We start from the raw sequence: 18,011 nt of genomic DNA, 5'->3' as shown, positions 1-18,011 counted from the left end.
TATTAAATTGCTTGAAAATGGTTCAAATTTATCAATTTCAGTAACATTTGACATGATAAACAATAATCCATTCATAGAAGTAGGAGTAGATAGAAGCTTTATATATTATTACATCAATGCATATAATTTGGCTGCGAGGTGGGACCTTCCTGCGAGGGACTCCCCACCAACAGAAATTCATAAGAATTCACTTTACTTTGAACCAGTGATTCGATATTAGATTATCGATAGTATCAAATTTGATTAGTTAGATAGTATGGAGCATCGATACTAAAATTCGATTCTATCGATTTTACTGTTTCATTCAGTGTACACTTCTACTTTTGTTCCGGAATTTTGACTTTTGGGTTTTAATTGTTGTAGGCCTTTTTTCTGCCAAGTAATAGATTATTTATTATTATACCATTAAAATTCTTGAGCAATAAATGTAAGTGAATCTTACAAATTAAAGTATTAATTAAGTATGACATTGATATCCATATTGACTGTACTTGAAACATAAGTAGCTATAGTCCGTGGAAACCTTATTTTTGTAGCATGGGGCTTTATAATCAATAATATTTCAATTTAACAATAGGATCACACTGTTGTTTTTAGTTTTTATGCTGATTCTATCAAAAAAGGGTCACGCTCTCTCTCTTTCGCTCTTTCTCTCACACAATTAGCTCACAGGCTCTCTGGATTCTGTGAAATCTTACAACTCTGTACTCCATAAGAGAAATGCTGCAATCTAAGGTTTGTACAGATTATAGTAGGTTGTTGAATTGGAATAGACAATAGTATTAATTAATATTTTAACGTTATTAATATGATTCAACGTTATTTATTTCATTCACTCACTTGAAAACGGCATTAGGCCTAATATGTTGAAACATGTTGTGAATAACGTTTTTAGAAAGGGTACTTTTTTATTTTTAATTCCTGATATCAATTATCACTCATCTCCTTCCCATTACCTAGGCCAATTGTTTAAAGTTGTTTCTATTAAAGAAAATGAAGATGAACTTTAATCTGCCTTTGAATAATCTTACTTAGTCAATCCTCTTTTACCGTTAGGTGTTGAGGTTTACGAGAGCCCTCCATCTTTCCCTTTCCTGCGCCTTCCTTCTTACTTCTCTCCACTTCCTCGGTCTTCCTCTCCCTCTAGCACCCACAACCTTGCACTCCTAGACCCTCCTTGGCAGTCTGTCAGTCGGCATCCTCATCACATGTCCCAGCCACCTCAACTGTGCGGCTTCAATCGTTTGCTTCAGAGGTTTGGAATTCAGGCTGTCTCTGATGTTTTGTTTCCTTATCCTATCCCTTTTTGTTTTCCCCGCTACCCTCCTCAAATACCTCATCTCTTGGGCTTGCAGCTGACTCTGGCTTCTCTGGCGTCCATGTTTCGCAAGAGTAGGTTAGGATTGGAACATAATTATGTAGATCTGAAAACCCCTAATTTGGTAGCCTGGAACCTCACCTCCCTTTTGCTGAGGAACTTTCTAGATAATGCCCAGTACAACCTTCCTGTCGCTGCTGCTCTATTGCTTATTTCGTTTTTCATTCTTCTATCACAAGCAATAGTGGCTCCCAAGTACTTGAAGGACTCCAACTGTCTTTCCCCGCTGAATATCTCCAACTGCCTCTGATCTTTTACTACATGCATCACTTTTGTCTTATCTAGATTCATTCGCATGTTCTTTTTCAACAGCTCCACCTGCCATATTTGTAAGTTGTTACTAAGACTCAATCAATCAATCATTTTATTCAGTAAAAAGCATTACAAAATTGGTCCCGCTAAACCTAAAAGATTTTACAGCAGGTGCATACAAATAATAAAATACATAAATAGAATGAATGCTAACTTTAACAATAAACTAAGAAACCAATTTTTTTCATGTAACTGGGAGTTTAGGAATTTAAAAGGAGAATGGGGTATTAGATGAACTAAGGATGATTAATGGGGTGGTATAGGGTTAATGGAAATTGGAAAAAATGGAAAACTCAAAAACTTCAAATCATCAAACTAAATTAAATTTAAAATAAAATAAACTTGATATTAATTAATGTTATTCAGAGATAAGGATAATACTAAACAAAAAATACAATAAGTGATCGGGAGTCTCAAACGTTAATTATCCATCCATATAGTAAATGAAAATTGTTTGATATATAAATATATATTATGAAAAATTAGTTGGTCACTCCAAGGTGGCGGTGTTTCACAAATACTAAAATTCATTTTACCAGCAAACTAATATTTATGTATGCCTAATTATAAAAATTAAAAAAAAAGCAAAAAATTAATGATTTTTCTCTATCTAGTGTAGACTAAAGTATTGAAGCAGTAGTGTCACAAATGAAAGTCATTCACAATGACAAGTTGGAAAATATCTTCCTTGGAGTAATCTCGGATGATGATAGGGAGCAAATTAAACAGTTTTGGAATAGTGTATTTCAATTATCTTTTTCCGTACAAATTATTATATCTAGGAATTGAATATACACTGAATGCTCTAAGATTATATTGAGGTATAGGTGCAAATTGTCGGTAAGAATAATTATTTCTGTACATTAATGCTAACTTATATAGATAGATTTTTTTTTGGAGTGAGTGTGTGAAAAAATCGTTGGATTGTTTATCATGAATTGTGAAATTTAATCGGTTAGATACGGACATTATAAACTTGAGGGTTCTGAATTGGATACGCTCTACCCTGTCTAATAGATAGTTTGCAGCACATCCCCAAGCCTCGATGCCATACCTTATTAAGGATTCTGATAATGATTTATAAATTAGATAAAGACAATGGTGGTATATTTCTATGTAAAAAGAAGATTTGAGCACTGATTGCACGTAACTTTTTTCGAAATATAATCTATATGTAGGCCTAATTCCCATTTTAGTTTATCATCCAAGATTACATCAAGGTAACGGGTGTTATTTGTAACTTTCAAAGGGGTACATGCGCAGGGATCACCATTATTCAAATAAAGACACTTACAATCATGATTTTTTTATAACTGGAGGATTAAGAACTTTAGTATGGGGTGTTTTGAAGTGTAGGACCACTGTCTTGGATTTATTTATAATCAAGTTCCTATCATGTGACCATCGAAGAATATTATTATAGCCATCTTGAATCAATTTTTCGGCTATTTCGAATTTTTTATGGGCTACTATCAAAAGTGTCGTCTGCATACATGAAGAGCTCTCCATTTTTTATCACAGATGGCAATCCATTAACGTAAATGTTATATAAAATAGGAGCTAGTATACTTCCCTGTGGTACTCCTACATCGCATCCATAAGATTGACTGGTGTATTTATCTAATTTTACAAGAAAAGAGCGGTTATGTAAATAATTCTTGAACCAATCATAATTGTAACCAGAAATACCAATCTTATTCAATTCATTCAATAGAAACTGGTGATCGAGGGTTTGAATAGTCAATCAATATAGCCAGTACATGCAGTCTATTATTAAGATGACAGTTAATTAAATTTGTAAATTCGACAAGAAGCTGTTCAGTGCCTTTTCCTTTTTGAAAACCATATTGAGAATTAGTAATTATTTCATTGGCTCTAAGGTATTTGTTCAAAGATGCAGATACATATTTTTCAAATATTTTTTCAAAGATTGGGAGTTTAGCAATAGGCCTGTAATTTGCTAGACAGCTGCGAGATCCACATTTGTGTATTGGTTTGACTATGGCTTTCTTTAATGGCTCTGGGAAAATGCCCTTTCTTATACTCAAATTAATCAGATTGGAAGTTGAACTACATATTTTTTCTTTTATCGTCTGCACATCGAAAACCCTTATAATTATATCAATACCTGGAGATTTGTTTTTATTCAAGTTATTGATTATTTTCAAAACATCATCTGAGTTTGCTTTTTTAATATAAAGACTTTGATTTGTAGGTGTATGTATATTTTGCATTAGTATATGGGGGCATTTGTGTACTATATTGTTTACGTTCCTCCTGAATGATTCCGCAAATTCATCACAGATATTTTCTTTAGAAAACAAGCCATCAAACTCACGTAAGATAGAGTGGTCAGAGTCATCTCTTGCCCTTCGCCCCAAAATCCCATCTATGCATTTCCATTTCAGTTTGATGTCGTTCTTTGCATTTTGAAAGTTCATTATGATGAAATCTCTTTTTTATTTTTTATTAATTTATTCACTCTATTTCTGAACGCATAGTATTGTATTTTGAAAGTTAAATTATTTCTATTATTTTTCCAACGTCTAAACAATCTATCCCTCTCTTTAAGCTGATTATATAAGTCGGTTGTCATCCATTTATTCTCAAGAATAGGGTCATCATTTGAACGTTTATTTTGATATTTACTAGTTGTAGCTAATTCATAAGCTTTATCAAAGTTTGATGTAATAAATGCATATATTAGATTTGGAGAGTGTAAAAGGTCTGTTATATTCCAATCTACATGATCTAGTAGCTCAAATAATAGCAATCTATCTGTATATTTATTTAGAATTTTATCAGAGTTATCTGTATCATTGCAGAGTGGAACTATTATATGAAGATTACATGCGATAATGTAGTGGTCTGAAATTTTTACGTTGATAACGCTGGTGTCCACTTCAACATCATCATAAGTCCTGACAAAAATATGGTCGATGCATGATTTGATTATTATGTTTAACCTAGGCTCTTCACGAGTAACAATGGAGATACCTTTAATACATCCAAATGTATTTAGCATAGATTCATATAAATTAATATTATGATTACTCCTTTTCAAAAGATCTAGGTTTCTATCTCCCGCTATAAAAAGGTTAGACCTATTATCAAATTCTAGAATCAAGTTCTCCAGATCTGTAATAAAATCAGTCTTTCTAACACAATGAGGTCTATATAAAGCTATTATAGTAAATTTATATCCGCTTATGGAAAGGTTAAGGCTTAAATATTCGAAATTTGTTATAACAGTTTGAGGTTTGAAGATATTGTAAGAGATTTCTTTTTTTTAGAAAATAGCCAATCCATGTTTATTACTTTTAGAAGGGAATTTGAAGATAGATGTATAGCCTCGTATTCTAAAAGTACTGCTTATAGAACTGTCAATGTTTATTTCAGAGAGAATTATGATATCTATTGATGCATTTTTTATATTGAGCGAAAAAGTATCAAAATTCTGTCGCATGGATCGTATATTAAGGTGAATGATTCTAATTGTTTGGTTTATAGTGAAATTCGTCAGGTCTTCATTGATAACGCGATTATCGTTGAGCCAGCTATCTATAGAGAGATAGGATTTACAGTGTAAGATTTTCTGTGAAACCACATCATCATTATCAAAATTCATTGGAAGAGAAATATATTGTCAAATTTCACTAAAAATTTGACAATATTTGAAAATTTCACTATTTTTAGTGAAATTTGACAATATCTTTGTTTTCTTATTATGGAGAGATTTCACAACATCACCATCAATTCTACTAATTTTATCATTGGAAGAGTTTGTTGCAGAGAGAATAATAGTTAGTATTATTTATTATATGAATTAAATTAATTTATCCAAGTCCTCGGAAGTTCTAATATTAATTATATGAGTGTTTTCTGCTTTTCGTGCTAGGATCCTACCATTGTTGGTCCACACAAACTTATAGTTCATTGTTTTGGCTCTACTTTTCGCTAGCGACAATAGTTTTTTATTGTATGCGGTCAAGTTCTCATTGAAATACACTTTCTTATCACTTTGGCCACCAAGCGATTTATCAGTTAGTCTTGCGGTCCTTTCTTTCTTCAACCAGGTTTTTCCAACGTCTCTGGAAACGAACTGCACGATTAACGCTGGCGGATGATTTTTTCACGCACTGGTAGAGGGTGAGCAGCACTTATGTCGTCGTCCTTTAAATCTATTTCAATTTTATCTGCAATTTTCTTCAGCAGCTCCCTAGGATCCTTTTTCGAGGAATCTTCCAACCCATGAATTTCCAAGTTCCAACCTCTACCATATTGATCGAGATCGTTTAATTGTAGCCTCAAATCTTCGATTACACAGTCCTTGGAACGTAATTGTTTTCTAACTTCATGAATCTCTTTGGAGAGTTTGTTATTTTCTTCCCTAATTGATTTAATTTCTTCAAGTAGGCTATCATACTTTTCGGAAATAAACTCCTGACTTCCTTGTATCGTGGTACAAACAGATTCAATGTTGGTTATTTTATCATTCAGCAAAGTAAGAATTGATTTAATTTCGGAAAGTTCAGTATTAGATGATTCCTCTGTATTAAATAAATAGTTCATTGTATTACCTGCGGATCCCTGTCCAGATTTTGCACTCTTACACACATATATACAACGCCATTTCTTCTTTTCGTCGGAAGACATTCTATTGTAGGCAGCTTCCTTCAAACTGCATCCAAAGTGGTAGCTATTCTTGCAACCATCACATGTCACAAATCCTGATGCTGGTAGATTGCTATCACAGTAATTACACCGCGCCATTATACTTGAACTGTTATATAATTATTTGAAATAAAATTAAAACTCAACAAGTAATAGAAATTAGCGGAGTTGAAAAACACTTGTTATCTGAAAGATTATTCCGTCCGCTTCGAGCGACTGATTGCGACTCTCTTCAGACTTAGCCAGGAGGACGAGATCATCAGCAAAAGCAAGCTCCGATGCAATTACCCTTTCCATTCGCCAATTACCCACAAAAAACTTCCTTTGCCTCTGGTTGAAGGTCTGCATAACCCCATCTAACAGCACATTGAACAGATAGGGAGAGAGCACACCCCCCTGTCTCAAGCCTGAATTCATCCTGAATTCCCCTGACACTAAGTTTCCAACCTTACACAACCTCTGCAATTTTTATAGTAACTTTTTATGCCTTCTATGAGATTCCTTGATACCTCTCTGCCTCCTAGTTCCTCCCACAAACCAGCCCATGGTACCATATCGAATGCTTTGACCAAGTCTATGAATGTTAGGTACATCTCATTCCCATACTCCAAGTTTTTCTCTATAGCTTGTCTGAGCGTGAAGATCAAATCCTGTGTACTTCTTTGAGGTCGGAACCCACATTGTGCTTCATCCAGTTGATGTTCCACTTGTTCCTGTAGCCGATTCTGCAATATACGAGAGTAGATCTTCCCTGGAACATTGAGAAGTGTGATGCCTCTATGGCTATTGAATAATACAACAGTTAAATACAATCATGGTTTCAGAATTATACCAGCAGCAATTTTTCAAAGACAGTTTACGCTTATTCTAAGTATGCATTTCATAATGTAGAGGTAAGAGTTGCTCAATAATATAAATTAGAATTATTATCTGCGGCCATTGCGGTACAAAGATAAGAAATTTAAAAGATAATACTGTTTACAGAGAACGAAAGTTGAAGTCAAAATTTAAGTTAATTTTGCAGAAAATTGAAAGTCGAATAAAACAAAACATAACAATTCAGAAGCATAAAACAGTTCAAAGTTAATAGATGAAGCAATAATTGGGTTGCGATTGGCTTCGTGCTCGCGCTGCCCACGCACAAGGCTGCAACTCATGTGGTCATCATCTTCAGGAAATAAAACAAGGTTAGCCTTGAACTTGAAATTTATTTAATTTCAGGCAAATTGTCCGGCAAGCAACAGTTTTCGTGTAGTGGTGAGATGTCGGCCAATGAGCCACAAAGAAATTTCAGATGGCCATACCAGGTAAGGAGATATCATTTTTCTCATTTCAAAAGATTAAACTCTTATCACCCCGAAAAAATCTTGACTGATTAAAGACATTCCTATATTGTTCACAATGAGATATTTTTCCAATAAATGTAGAAAGCTTGTATAACGGGAACAGCTGGTAGGTATGTTCACACCTTCAACCTTAACGCCTAATTTAATGAAATATTGCCCATACCACTTGAGCTGTTCACGTTTTCTTTACCTGTCATGAAAAGTAAGTTACCTCAGTGTCAACATGATGGCAATTTTATTTTTTCATCAGGATTGATTAATTCGTTCATTCTCTTCATAGTTTTAACATCCTTGAAGCTGTAACGAATAATAATTTTAAAAGTCTTATTATTTGGAAGGTAAGAATTTTGAAACAATCACAGTGTAAATTATATTAAAATGTAATTCTGTCCATCAGTAGTTGTTAGAATTTGTAAAATAATCCCGTGTGACAGATAAAACACACAGAATAAACAGTGTGAAGAATATTGAAATGTAATTCCGTTCATCAGTCATGATATCTTGATAGAATTTGCAAAATAATTCTTGACTAAAGTTTCAAGTAATGTGATGTTTGTTAAGCTGTAATGTAACAGAGTAATTATTTTGAAAATATTTGAGAATTATCTTAATTCCGAAGTGTCCGGAATAACATTTAGGAAATTGGAACATGTCAATAATCAAGTGAGGTTTTATTTTTTAATAGGTTTATCTAATTTATAGTGTAAAGCATTACAGTTTAAAGTGTTCCACTATTCTATTTTGTACATTTGGTCTTAATATTTTGCTACTTCTTATTGTGTGAGCATTCACTGAATAAATAAATTGCAAGTCTCTAAAGTCACTCTATATTATTTCAGCATTGTTGATTTCTCAAATGAGACGCTCACGATATTCAATCCAAAAGACAATGACAGCATTGGAAAGGAATTCGCCTTCAACGCAGTCTATGATAGCAGGTGAAATTAGTGTGAATGAAATATTTTCTCAAATCTTATTAATTTCATTTATGATAACTCTTCACCATTGAAATCAGTAACAGTCTTCGCGGAGAAGTTGCATGATCAAATTTTTGCATACTCAAACGTGTATTTAATCGGAATCTAGCTGATTTAATTTTACATAATCATTTACATAGTCATTTTTATATTAGTTTGCTTGATTACAATATAGTTATGAATGTTAATCAAGATTTCTAAAAAATATATCTCCAAAATAATACTTTAAATTTTTGAATTTCAATTTAAAAAAGGTTTTTTTGATTATAGTATATAGTGAGGTCCACGTTATAATGGCAGTGTTTGATTAGCAATTGTATTTCTATACTTGTCCATCATTCAACAAAGCGGATAGTGCTATCTCTTTCTCGCTTTGCTCTGTTGCCTGATCGTTTTTTAACAATGTAGAAATATAATTAATTAACAAAATAATTAATGTTGATTATGAAAATTCATTATGAAATCAATGAAAGATATAATTTCTTGCTTGATAAAATATAATTTATTATTTTAAACGAGAATGAACAGTTAATATTACATCAATAAACCGGTATCAGACACCCTCCATAGAAGGCATTGTCAAGACAGACGGCAAAGTTGTACTTGTATCTTTTTCCATTGCTATTATAACGTGGACCTCACTATAGTTATGGATATTAATTTATAGTTTGATTATAATTGATATTATTTATTTATGTTGAGTGAATCAAGTACATTCTTGTTGGATTTCTTGTTTTCTTCTTTTTCATGCGATTAAACAAGTAGATTTGGAATTTATAAATAATACACATTTGTAGTTGTGGAAAAGAGAAAATTGTAAAAACCTATTGAGCAGGTCGTTACGATTTCTGAGAGAAATTATGAAAAATCTTTTTCTACTATGTATGAATATTGTCTTTTTAGGAGTCGTCATTCATTTATCAAAATTATTAGCATAAATGAAAATAAGAAATAAACTAAGTCCAGCTCTTTTTTCTGATTTTGGGAAATAAACCATAACCCAGTATTAATCTCAATTCCTCAAAGTTTTTACTAAAACACCAAAAAACTTCCAAAGTGATCATTTCTGATTTCGAAGGTTGATATAAAATTCCAAGAAACCACGCATTCGAAAGAAAATAATAATTGAACGTTTAAACCTGACATTTTTCGCCAAAAAAACACCTTACAGTTGTTTATGATTTCTGATAGATGGTAGGTCATCAAGTTTGATCAAAGTATGGCATAATCGTCCACCAATAAATTTATTTATGGCCGCTAACCTGCTAACACGTGAATAGAGCTTGAGAAATTATTACTATTGCCTCTTGCCATATGTTCACGTCATAGTTAATTTTATTTGATTGCGTTATTCTGATGTGTCTTCTTTTTCAGTGCTTCTCAGGAGCTGCTATATGCTGAGGCTGTTTCCCCGGTAGTAGATGCTGTTTTATCCGGGTTTAATGGAACCATATTTGCTTATGGCCAGACTGGGTCCGGGAAAACGTTCACCATGGAAGGTAATCATATTGTAATATAATGGTGCTCGTTTCAACTGTAAAATCTTTGTAATAAACTTTTGCCAATCTTCTTATCTATCCTTTGATAGTAATTCGCATTCAATGAGGAAATTACATTATTTTCTTGTCAAAGAATTTTTCTCAGTTTTCACTACTCAAAATAATCAACAATCGGTTATAAAAAAAATCATCCGAATATTGTAGAAAATAACAGGTTACTGATAATTTTAAAAAATCACAGATCACAAGAAGAAGAGATTATGACGTTGCAATAAAAAAAGGCAGGTGACTTTTGCTAGAAAAGTCTGTTGAAATTTTCTAGGTGACTCGTGACTTTTGAAATGGGCACTTGGGCGCAATAGTTTGGGCTGCAGTCTTAAGGCCTGCCCACCAAAGAATTCATTGTACTATTTCTGGTCTATTTTTTGACCAGAAACTGAAAACAATCTACTAATTGAATCAAGTCAGTGGTTCCTGAACTACATTGTTAATGTAGGCAAAACTGTATCATAATTTATAAGTTCTAATCTCAAAGTTTAAGTTCTAAAATAAGTTCTAATTAATTAAAAGATAAGTTATTAAATTATCTCATTAGTTCATAGCTTCTAATATCTATTATGAAATCAAATTCAAAACTCAATGTAAAGAAATCAAATAAAATTAATCTTTAAAATAATAATTGATGGCTCATATTTCTATTATTCAATATATTCTACACTGTAACAAATTGATTACAAATATCGATAACTTAAATCAAGAAATCCCATGAAAATTATTCTTTGTTGTGTTTGTAGGAGATTACTCTCAATCTGCAACCAGAGGAATGATATTTAGGTCATTTGAGCATATTTTCGACCATATTTCTGCGTCAACTAACATGGAATATCTTGTTCGAGTTTCATATTTGGAAATCTATCAAGAAGAAATTAGGTGAGTCCTTGTCATTAGAAAAAAATACATTATTTCTATTATCTCAGATCCATGGATTTAATTTTTCCAATTCAGGAAGGCATTTGTAAGATTCACTGGTAGGCCTCTATAGTTTTTATTGTTGAATCTTGATGCTGAAAACATATTTTGTCTAGGAAATTTGTTCGCCTCAAATAAATGTGAACTCTTCTAAGCATTGGAATTTCTTATTAGGAAAAAACGTATGATGTTTAATCCCTTTTTCATATCAACAGCAAAAACTATTGCAGGTGATTGTTACGGTCTAAAATCTAAATTCACATTTTAGTACATTCTTTACTCTATGAATATTATTTTTTTGCAAATTTTCCATTTTTTTTTCATCCCCAAATCTTATATATGCATATCATTGAATTTCTTATCATTGATATATGATATCATTGACTCGTTTCAAATCAAATTTATTTCACAATCCATTGATAAAAAATGTATTAATAAAAGCATACGTAACTGAACATAATATCATCTCTATGAGGGTAATTTTTGTCAACATCCGATCACATATCATAAGACACAGACAGAATCGCCGTGAGAACGGTGCGGCCAGATCGTCAATTGTCGAGTTATAGATCCCGAAACATGGCCGCCTTTATTGAGTCTGCCGCCAAGTGTGACTTTCTTAGTGTTTTAGTTTTTAGAAAGAAAATGCAAAAGTTCATCAGGAGTCTACCAAATAATGAGTCACGTTTATGCGTGCGTATATGCGTGAATGGTCGGAAATTTTGAGACATCAGTTGAAATGAGTTCTGGAATCGTTGTGATCCATGACAACTCAGCCTCACTGTGCTGGTGCAACCAAAAGGCTTCTCTAACAAATCAAATGGGATAATTACGATCACCCATCATACAAACCTGACTTGGCCACTAGTAACTCATACCTTTTCCTCAAACTCAAGACATTACTTTGAAGGCAGAGCTTCCAAACTAACAAGGAGCTCCAAAACTACGCCATAGTCCAATTAAACTCAATTGGCGGCAACATTTTATGAACAGAGTTTTGGTAGGCTGGTTTACTGGTATGACAAACGTCTCAATCTTCACCTCAATCATGTTGAAGATTAATCATAAGTGCAAGTAACTTTTAGTGAACAAATTATTCTTTTATATCAATTCGACTATTGTCGAAATTGTGACCAATCGGAGGTTGAAAAAAGGATGACCCTCGTTAATATGAAATAATAATAATTTCTCTGATTGCCAATGACTTGCATCCAGAGGAGTATATTCACAAAACATATACATATTATTATATTATACATAAAAAAGTTGCTAATAATAAACTTAGTTCTAATTATGATTAAAAAATAAATACAATAATATATGATGGGAAGAGGATACACACAAGACATAGATAGACACCAACTTAACAAATCCAAATTCATTTTTATAATAAACCATAATAAACCATAGATATATCTATGCATCAATAGAATAAAAGGAACACCCCAACTACATTGCTTAATCTCATGCATTTATTTACTGCTTTTGTATGTACCGGCTGATTCAAAAAGGACTTTACAACTTTGAAAATTCATATAAATCTTATTAAACAAGGTTCACAGCTGGTTTTGGTGTTGTCTCAAAGGTAAACACTTCAAGTTTTTTACCTTAAACTTAAGAATTTCTAAGTGACTTCCGTTGGTTATCCTGCAGACATCCCATCGAAAGTCGATTTCTTCCCAGACTCGCACTAGCATTTCAGGTGTAACTTGCTCAACAGCTGCGCAAATCCTTGCTCTAAGTTCAGGTAGAGTGGCTGGCAAAGGAGGTACATACACCATATCTTTTATGAAACCCCACAAGAGAAAATCCAGCGGTGTTAGTCTGGGGAACGAGGGGGCCATGGAATTGGCGCATTACGGCCAATCCACTGATTTGGAAAATCCCGGGCGTCAGTCAGATAGTGTGGTGGTGCCCTATCTTTGCATAAAGAAAACATTTCGTTCTCGGTCATCCTCATCGATCTGTGGTATTAAAAATTGTTGCAACATATCCAGGTACACTATGCCGTTTTTCAAACCAAAACACACAGCTAGCATGCTCGGATCCAGAGAAGGCAGCCATCTTTGACGTAACTGCCGCTAGTGCTTGTGCGGCACTAGCGGACTACGCGAGTCAAAACTTGAAGTGTTTACCTTTAAAACAACACCAAAACCAGCTGTGGACCTTGTTCAGTAAGATTTATATGGATTTTCAAAGTTGTAAAGTCCTTTCTGAATCAGCCGGCTTTTTAATTTAAAATTCACCATAATCCATAACATTGTTGTGTATTCCAGAGATTTGCTGGAGAAAACCAAGAAACAATGTGACTTGAGAATGAACGATTCCGGTGTTATCTATGTTAAAAACCTTCATTCATATGTTTGCAAAAGCATAAAGGAAATCGAACATGTGATGGCAGTTGGAAACCAGAATCGTACAGTTGGGTATGTATTTCTGTTGATCATTCAACTAAATATCAAACTAAAACTTTATAATACATGTGTAATGTTATTATAATATGGAATCACTTTCAGCGAATGTATTACATACAATTTATTAAACTAATAGACCCCTCTTATTTTATCAATGTGTTTCTCGGTGTGTTCCAAGGGTAAGAACCCCTATTCAATTTTTCATTTTCAAAATCGGTGCTGTTTTGAATACTGATTGACTTTTGTTGAACCATAAAGGTGTTTGTTTTATGTTATTTAAAAACTAATTGGAGTATGATTTTGTGTCTTTATCCTTCAGGGCTACTGATATGAATCTACATTCTTCAAGATCTCACGCCATATTCATAATAACTATCGAAATGAGTGAGACAATTTCTGGATTTAAAAGTCAAGTGAGAGTGGGAAAATTGAATCTAGTTGATCTTGCTGGAAGTGAGCGTCAGTCCAAAAGTAAAGCAGGGGTATGTTAATTTTAAAATTTATGAATTTATAGATTTCATGTTTTTGTAACCTTTTAATTTCTAAAAAAACTGTGATACTCAAATTCTATTGTGTAAATGTGATTTTTTTATTGTAACATGAATAAACAATGATTCATATTTAATTCAGTTTTATTCGAGGATCTTATTTTAATTACAGTGAAAACAAACAATTCTAATCATTTCAATCAAACTTATGAATCAAATTCATAGATAAAAATCGGAGTTAAACCTCCAAGATGAAGTTTTTAGTCTCCGACCTCAATATTTTATAAAATCATACAATGCTATTTTGATTGTTTCAATCTTCATATTTGTGTTACTTGGCACACATTAAGACTATAGGTAAGTTCTGTAAAAACGTTGACCTCAATATTTTATAAAATCATATAATACGATCTTCATTTTTTTTTTTCAAAATTTCCCTGAAAGATGAGGGTCAAAAATTAAGATTTTTTATGAATGAATCATGGGATTTGAACTTTATAATAAAAGTTTTTTAAAAATAAATATTGGGGTTCCAACTCTATAATACTGTATTTGTTGAATGAAACTTACAGTTATCAATAAATTATTATATTTCAAATGAAAAATCTTATCGAACAGTTTTGTTTTATGGCACCAGAGCTCATGTGTGTGCAATATTCCCTCCGCAACCACTAGTGTTAGTTGATCGTCACTTTAACTGAGGGCTTGATTGGCCATAAAGGTATGTTTCGTTTTCCCTTATGCGACAATAAAGACCGACAACCGAGGAAGAATACCACTTATTCTTATGGAAGTGCTCACACTTGGCAGGCTGTAATGTGTAAGCACTCTCACAAGAACTGAATGTCGTATTTCTCTGACATCGGCTGAGGTCGCAGAAATGAAAACATGCGTGAATTGAATAAAGTGAAAATTGTAAAGAGTTGAAACTCCTATATTCATTGATAAACATCCTGTATTTGTTACATTAATCTTAAATTTAATTATTATTTGTCAATTGGAAAAGCAAATCAAACCGTTTTATCAAGAACCTTGAAAACGTTCAATTTTAATACCATGTGTTACAAGGCACACACTAAGGCTATAGCCAAGTTCTTTAAAAACGTTGATGTGTTTTCATTAATATTGTAGCATAAAATTGCATGGTGTTTGGTCAGGAGAGCATGGAGACCATGCATGGAAAGCCCTGCAATCGAGGCTCTTGGCGGGTTGCGATCAAAATATTGCTCGCACATGCATACTGATCCAGTTCCAACTAACAATAAAGTTCGAGTTGCTTTTTGACTTGCCATATCATTTATAACTACTAAAGTTCAATGTAACAAATGTAAGGGACTCAATCAATCAAATCAAATTTTATTTCCATTCAAAATACATTTCACAAACATAAATATAAATTACAATTTTATGGAAAAATTTGCATCCGAAAAGAAAGAATCTGAGCGCGGATGCGAGTTGTGCTATTTCATAAAACTAAAATACAATATTTACTAGAAATTTAATAAGAAATATGAAAACTAAAACAAAAGTAGAAAAAGCAAAAAAAAACAGTATTACATGGACAATCCTCTCGAAAAATTCACTTAGCCTAACATTCAATCAGAAAGTAAAAAAACTGAATACGAAACAAAAAAATCAACATTACATTAACATCCTCTAAATATATTTAATAAAATCACTTGATAATATAAACAATTCCAATATCAAAAACACCCCTTTAATGACAATTGTTATATTAATTAAATAACAATCAATAGTGTCAATAATTCCGACAAACAAATGGAGCACGACCAAAATATGAATAAAAAAAAGAAACCTATTGAAAAATTGCTCCAGGTACAGTAATTTTATTACTATTATGTTTTATTTTGTGAGATTATTTCTGTTTTGATTGATACTATTAGTTTTTTATGTTTTATTATTACTATTTAGTTAGATTATAACAATTTCGATTCGTTCTGATTATTTTTATTACTATTATTATTATTATGTTTTTTGGTGTTATTATTTCGGTTTTGGGATAAACAACTATTATTTAAGGTCATCAAAAAGTCTCCAGTATATCACCATTTTCCCTCAACCAGTGATCTAGTTCTGTAAAATAATATTTTTTCCAGCTGATTTCTACGATCCTCGCTGGAATCAGGAGCATAACTTTATCAATTTTGTATTTGAATTGTTACATTTAGATCCATCCTAATCTGGTTTACGGTCATTGTTCTTAGGTTGTATGGTGTTTCTCTCAAATTACATTTATGCACAAATTGGATCAAACTTTTACAATACAACTCCTTAACAGTGAGCACTCCCAATTCTCTAAAAAGTTCATTACTTGGATAGCGTCTAAGTTCACCCAGGGATGCTCTTATTATGTGTTTCTGCACCACAAAATTTTGTTTATATGACAGCTGGCCGCTCCCCCCCAGGCCAGTATCCCATATTGCAAGATAGACTGCGCATATGCCACATAGATCAATTTAGCTATATCTATGTCATTTAACAAATTAATCTTATAAAATATGAAAATTAGATACTTCAATTTCTTACATTTGTCATCAATATGGTAGTTCCACCTTAGATGAGAATCAATTATAGCACCTAAATACCTGGCATGATCCACCTCCTCAAGTACAGGGCACTGGCAAGGGGCAAGCGCAGGCAAACGACATGACAAATCATAGATTTTCAAACTTAAATTTATTGGTCTGGATCCAGCATTTGGGGAAAAACAATAGATGAACTCTTTTTATGATTCAAAGTAAGCTTGTGCATATCTAAGGGTACGTTTATGTCGGAGCTGTGATAAACGATCCTAGCAACGATGAGAGAAGAGATGCTAGTAGGGAGTAGCGCTCAGCTTCTATCGACTGTTCATGCCGACAGTCGTGCTTAAAGCTTGATTCGTGAGTTCATGTTTTGAAAAACCAATTTGTGTATGCTATAATGAGTGATTCTGATGAAGATTTTATTTTTGCATCGAATACAGTAAAGCATTACTTACTAGGTTGTAGAGAACGTGAATATTATGCACATCCTATCAATGTGGAGAGGGATGTATTTGGGGAGTATCATCATTTGTATAAAGATTTAAGACACATCCAAATTTTTTTTTAACTATATGAGAATGGAAATAGAAACTTTCGACTACATTTTGACGAGAGTTTCCAATAATCTCCAAAAGGACTGGAATAATTATCACATAAGTCCTATCATGGCAGCGGAGCGATTAATGCTAACATTAAGGTAATTAGGTTTATACATAAAAGTTATATTCTTTGATGAAATAGAAACAATTGAATTTATTCTTGAAATGCATACATCAAGGTCTATATTATGCTCCATTATTATCATTGACAATAAGATAGAATTTTGTAATTGAATAAGAAATAGTTTAATAAAGTAAAGAAAATGTCACTTGCTTACGAAACTCCACATATAAATCAACCCAAATCATGAAAAAATATTGGTCCATGTTTGTACTTTGTATTCTACAACTCGATACTTGCCTCGATACTAGCCTCGATACTAGCTTCGAGAATGAACCGAGCCATTATCGATGGTCAGGACCCAAGATCGATTTTCATCGCAGCTCAGACATAAACAGGCCTATTAGAAAGCACGTTGGTATTATCTACGCGTTGCTAGAATCGCAGCTTTTATCTCTAATCGCAGCTCCGACATAAACGTACCCTAACCATGACTTAACAGACTCTAACCCAGTGGTCGCCAAACTTATGAGCCTGTGAGCTAGAATAGCATTTATAAATCTTCTAGTGAGCTACCAACGAATATTAGAATAAAGAAAGTATCTTTTATTGCCTATAAAAATACATTTCTAGTGTTGAAATCTACTTATCTCATAGCAAAAAGTATAACAAAAGTTGAAATGAACATTTCAATGAGGGCAGTGGAACTCTTTTTGGCCATCAAGTATTTTCTTGATGTTTGGAGTGA

At 32.8% G+C, this 18,011-nt stretch overlaps 1 protein-coding gene across 2 annotated transcripts in view; it reads left to right on the top strand.

Annotated features, from left to right (window-relative positions):
- Positions 1-18,011, top strand: part of LOC111051724 (kinesin-like protein KIF3B) — a 64,078-nt gene that overhangs the window by 2,861 nt on the left and 43,206 nt on the right. For both annotated transcript variants that reach the window (XM_039441682.1, XM_039441683.1), the window contains exons 3-8: positions 7,586-7,671; positions 8,550-8,648; positions 10,062-10,186; positions 10,981-11,116; positions 13,432-13,581; positions 13,889-14,051. In XM_039441682.1, the coding sequence (XP_039297616.1) occupies positions 7,586-7,671; positions 8,550-8,648; positions 10,062-10,186; positions 10,981-11,116; positions 13,432-13,581; positions 13,889-14,051 (759 nt within the window). The remainder of the gene's footprint in view (positions 1-7,585; positions 7,672-8,549; positions 8,649-10,061; positions 10,187-10,980; positions 11,117-13,431; positions 13,582-13,888; positions 14,052-18,011) is intronic.

The sequence above is a fragment of the Nilaparvata lugens genome, chromosome X (genome assembly GCF_014356525.2).
Source record: "Nilaparvata lugens isolate BPH chromosome X, ASM1435652v1, whole genome shotgun sequence".
Lineage (NCBI taxonomy): Eukaryota > Metazoa > Arthropoda > Insecta > Hemiptera > Delphacidae > Nilaparvata > Nilaparvata lugens.
The sequence above is the reverse complement of the archived record's forward strand: the minus strand, read 5'-3'. Positions and strand labels throughout refer to the sequence as shown.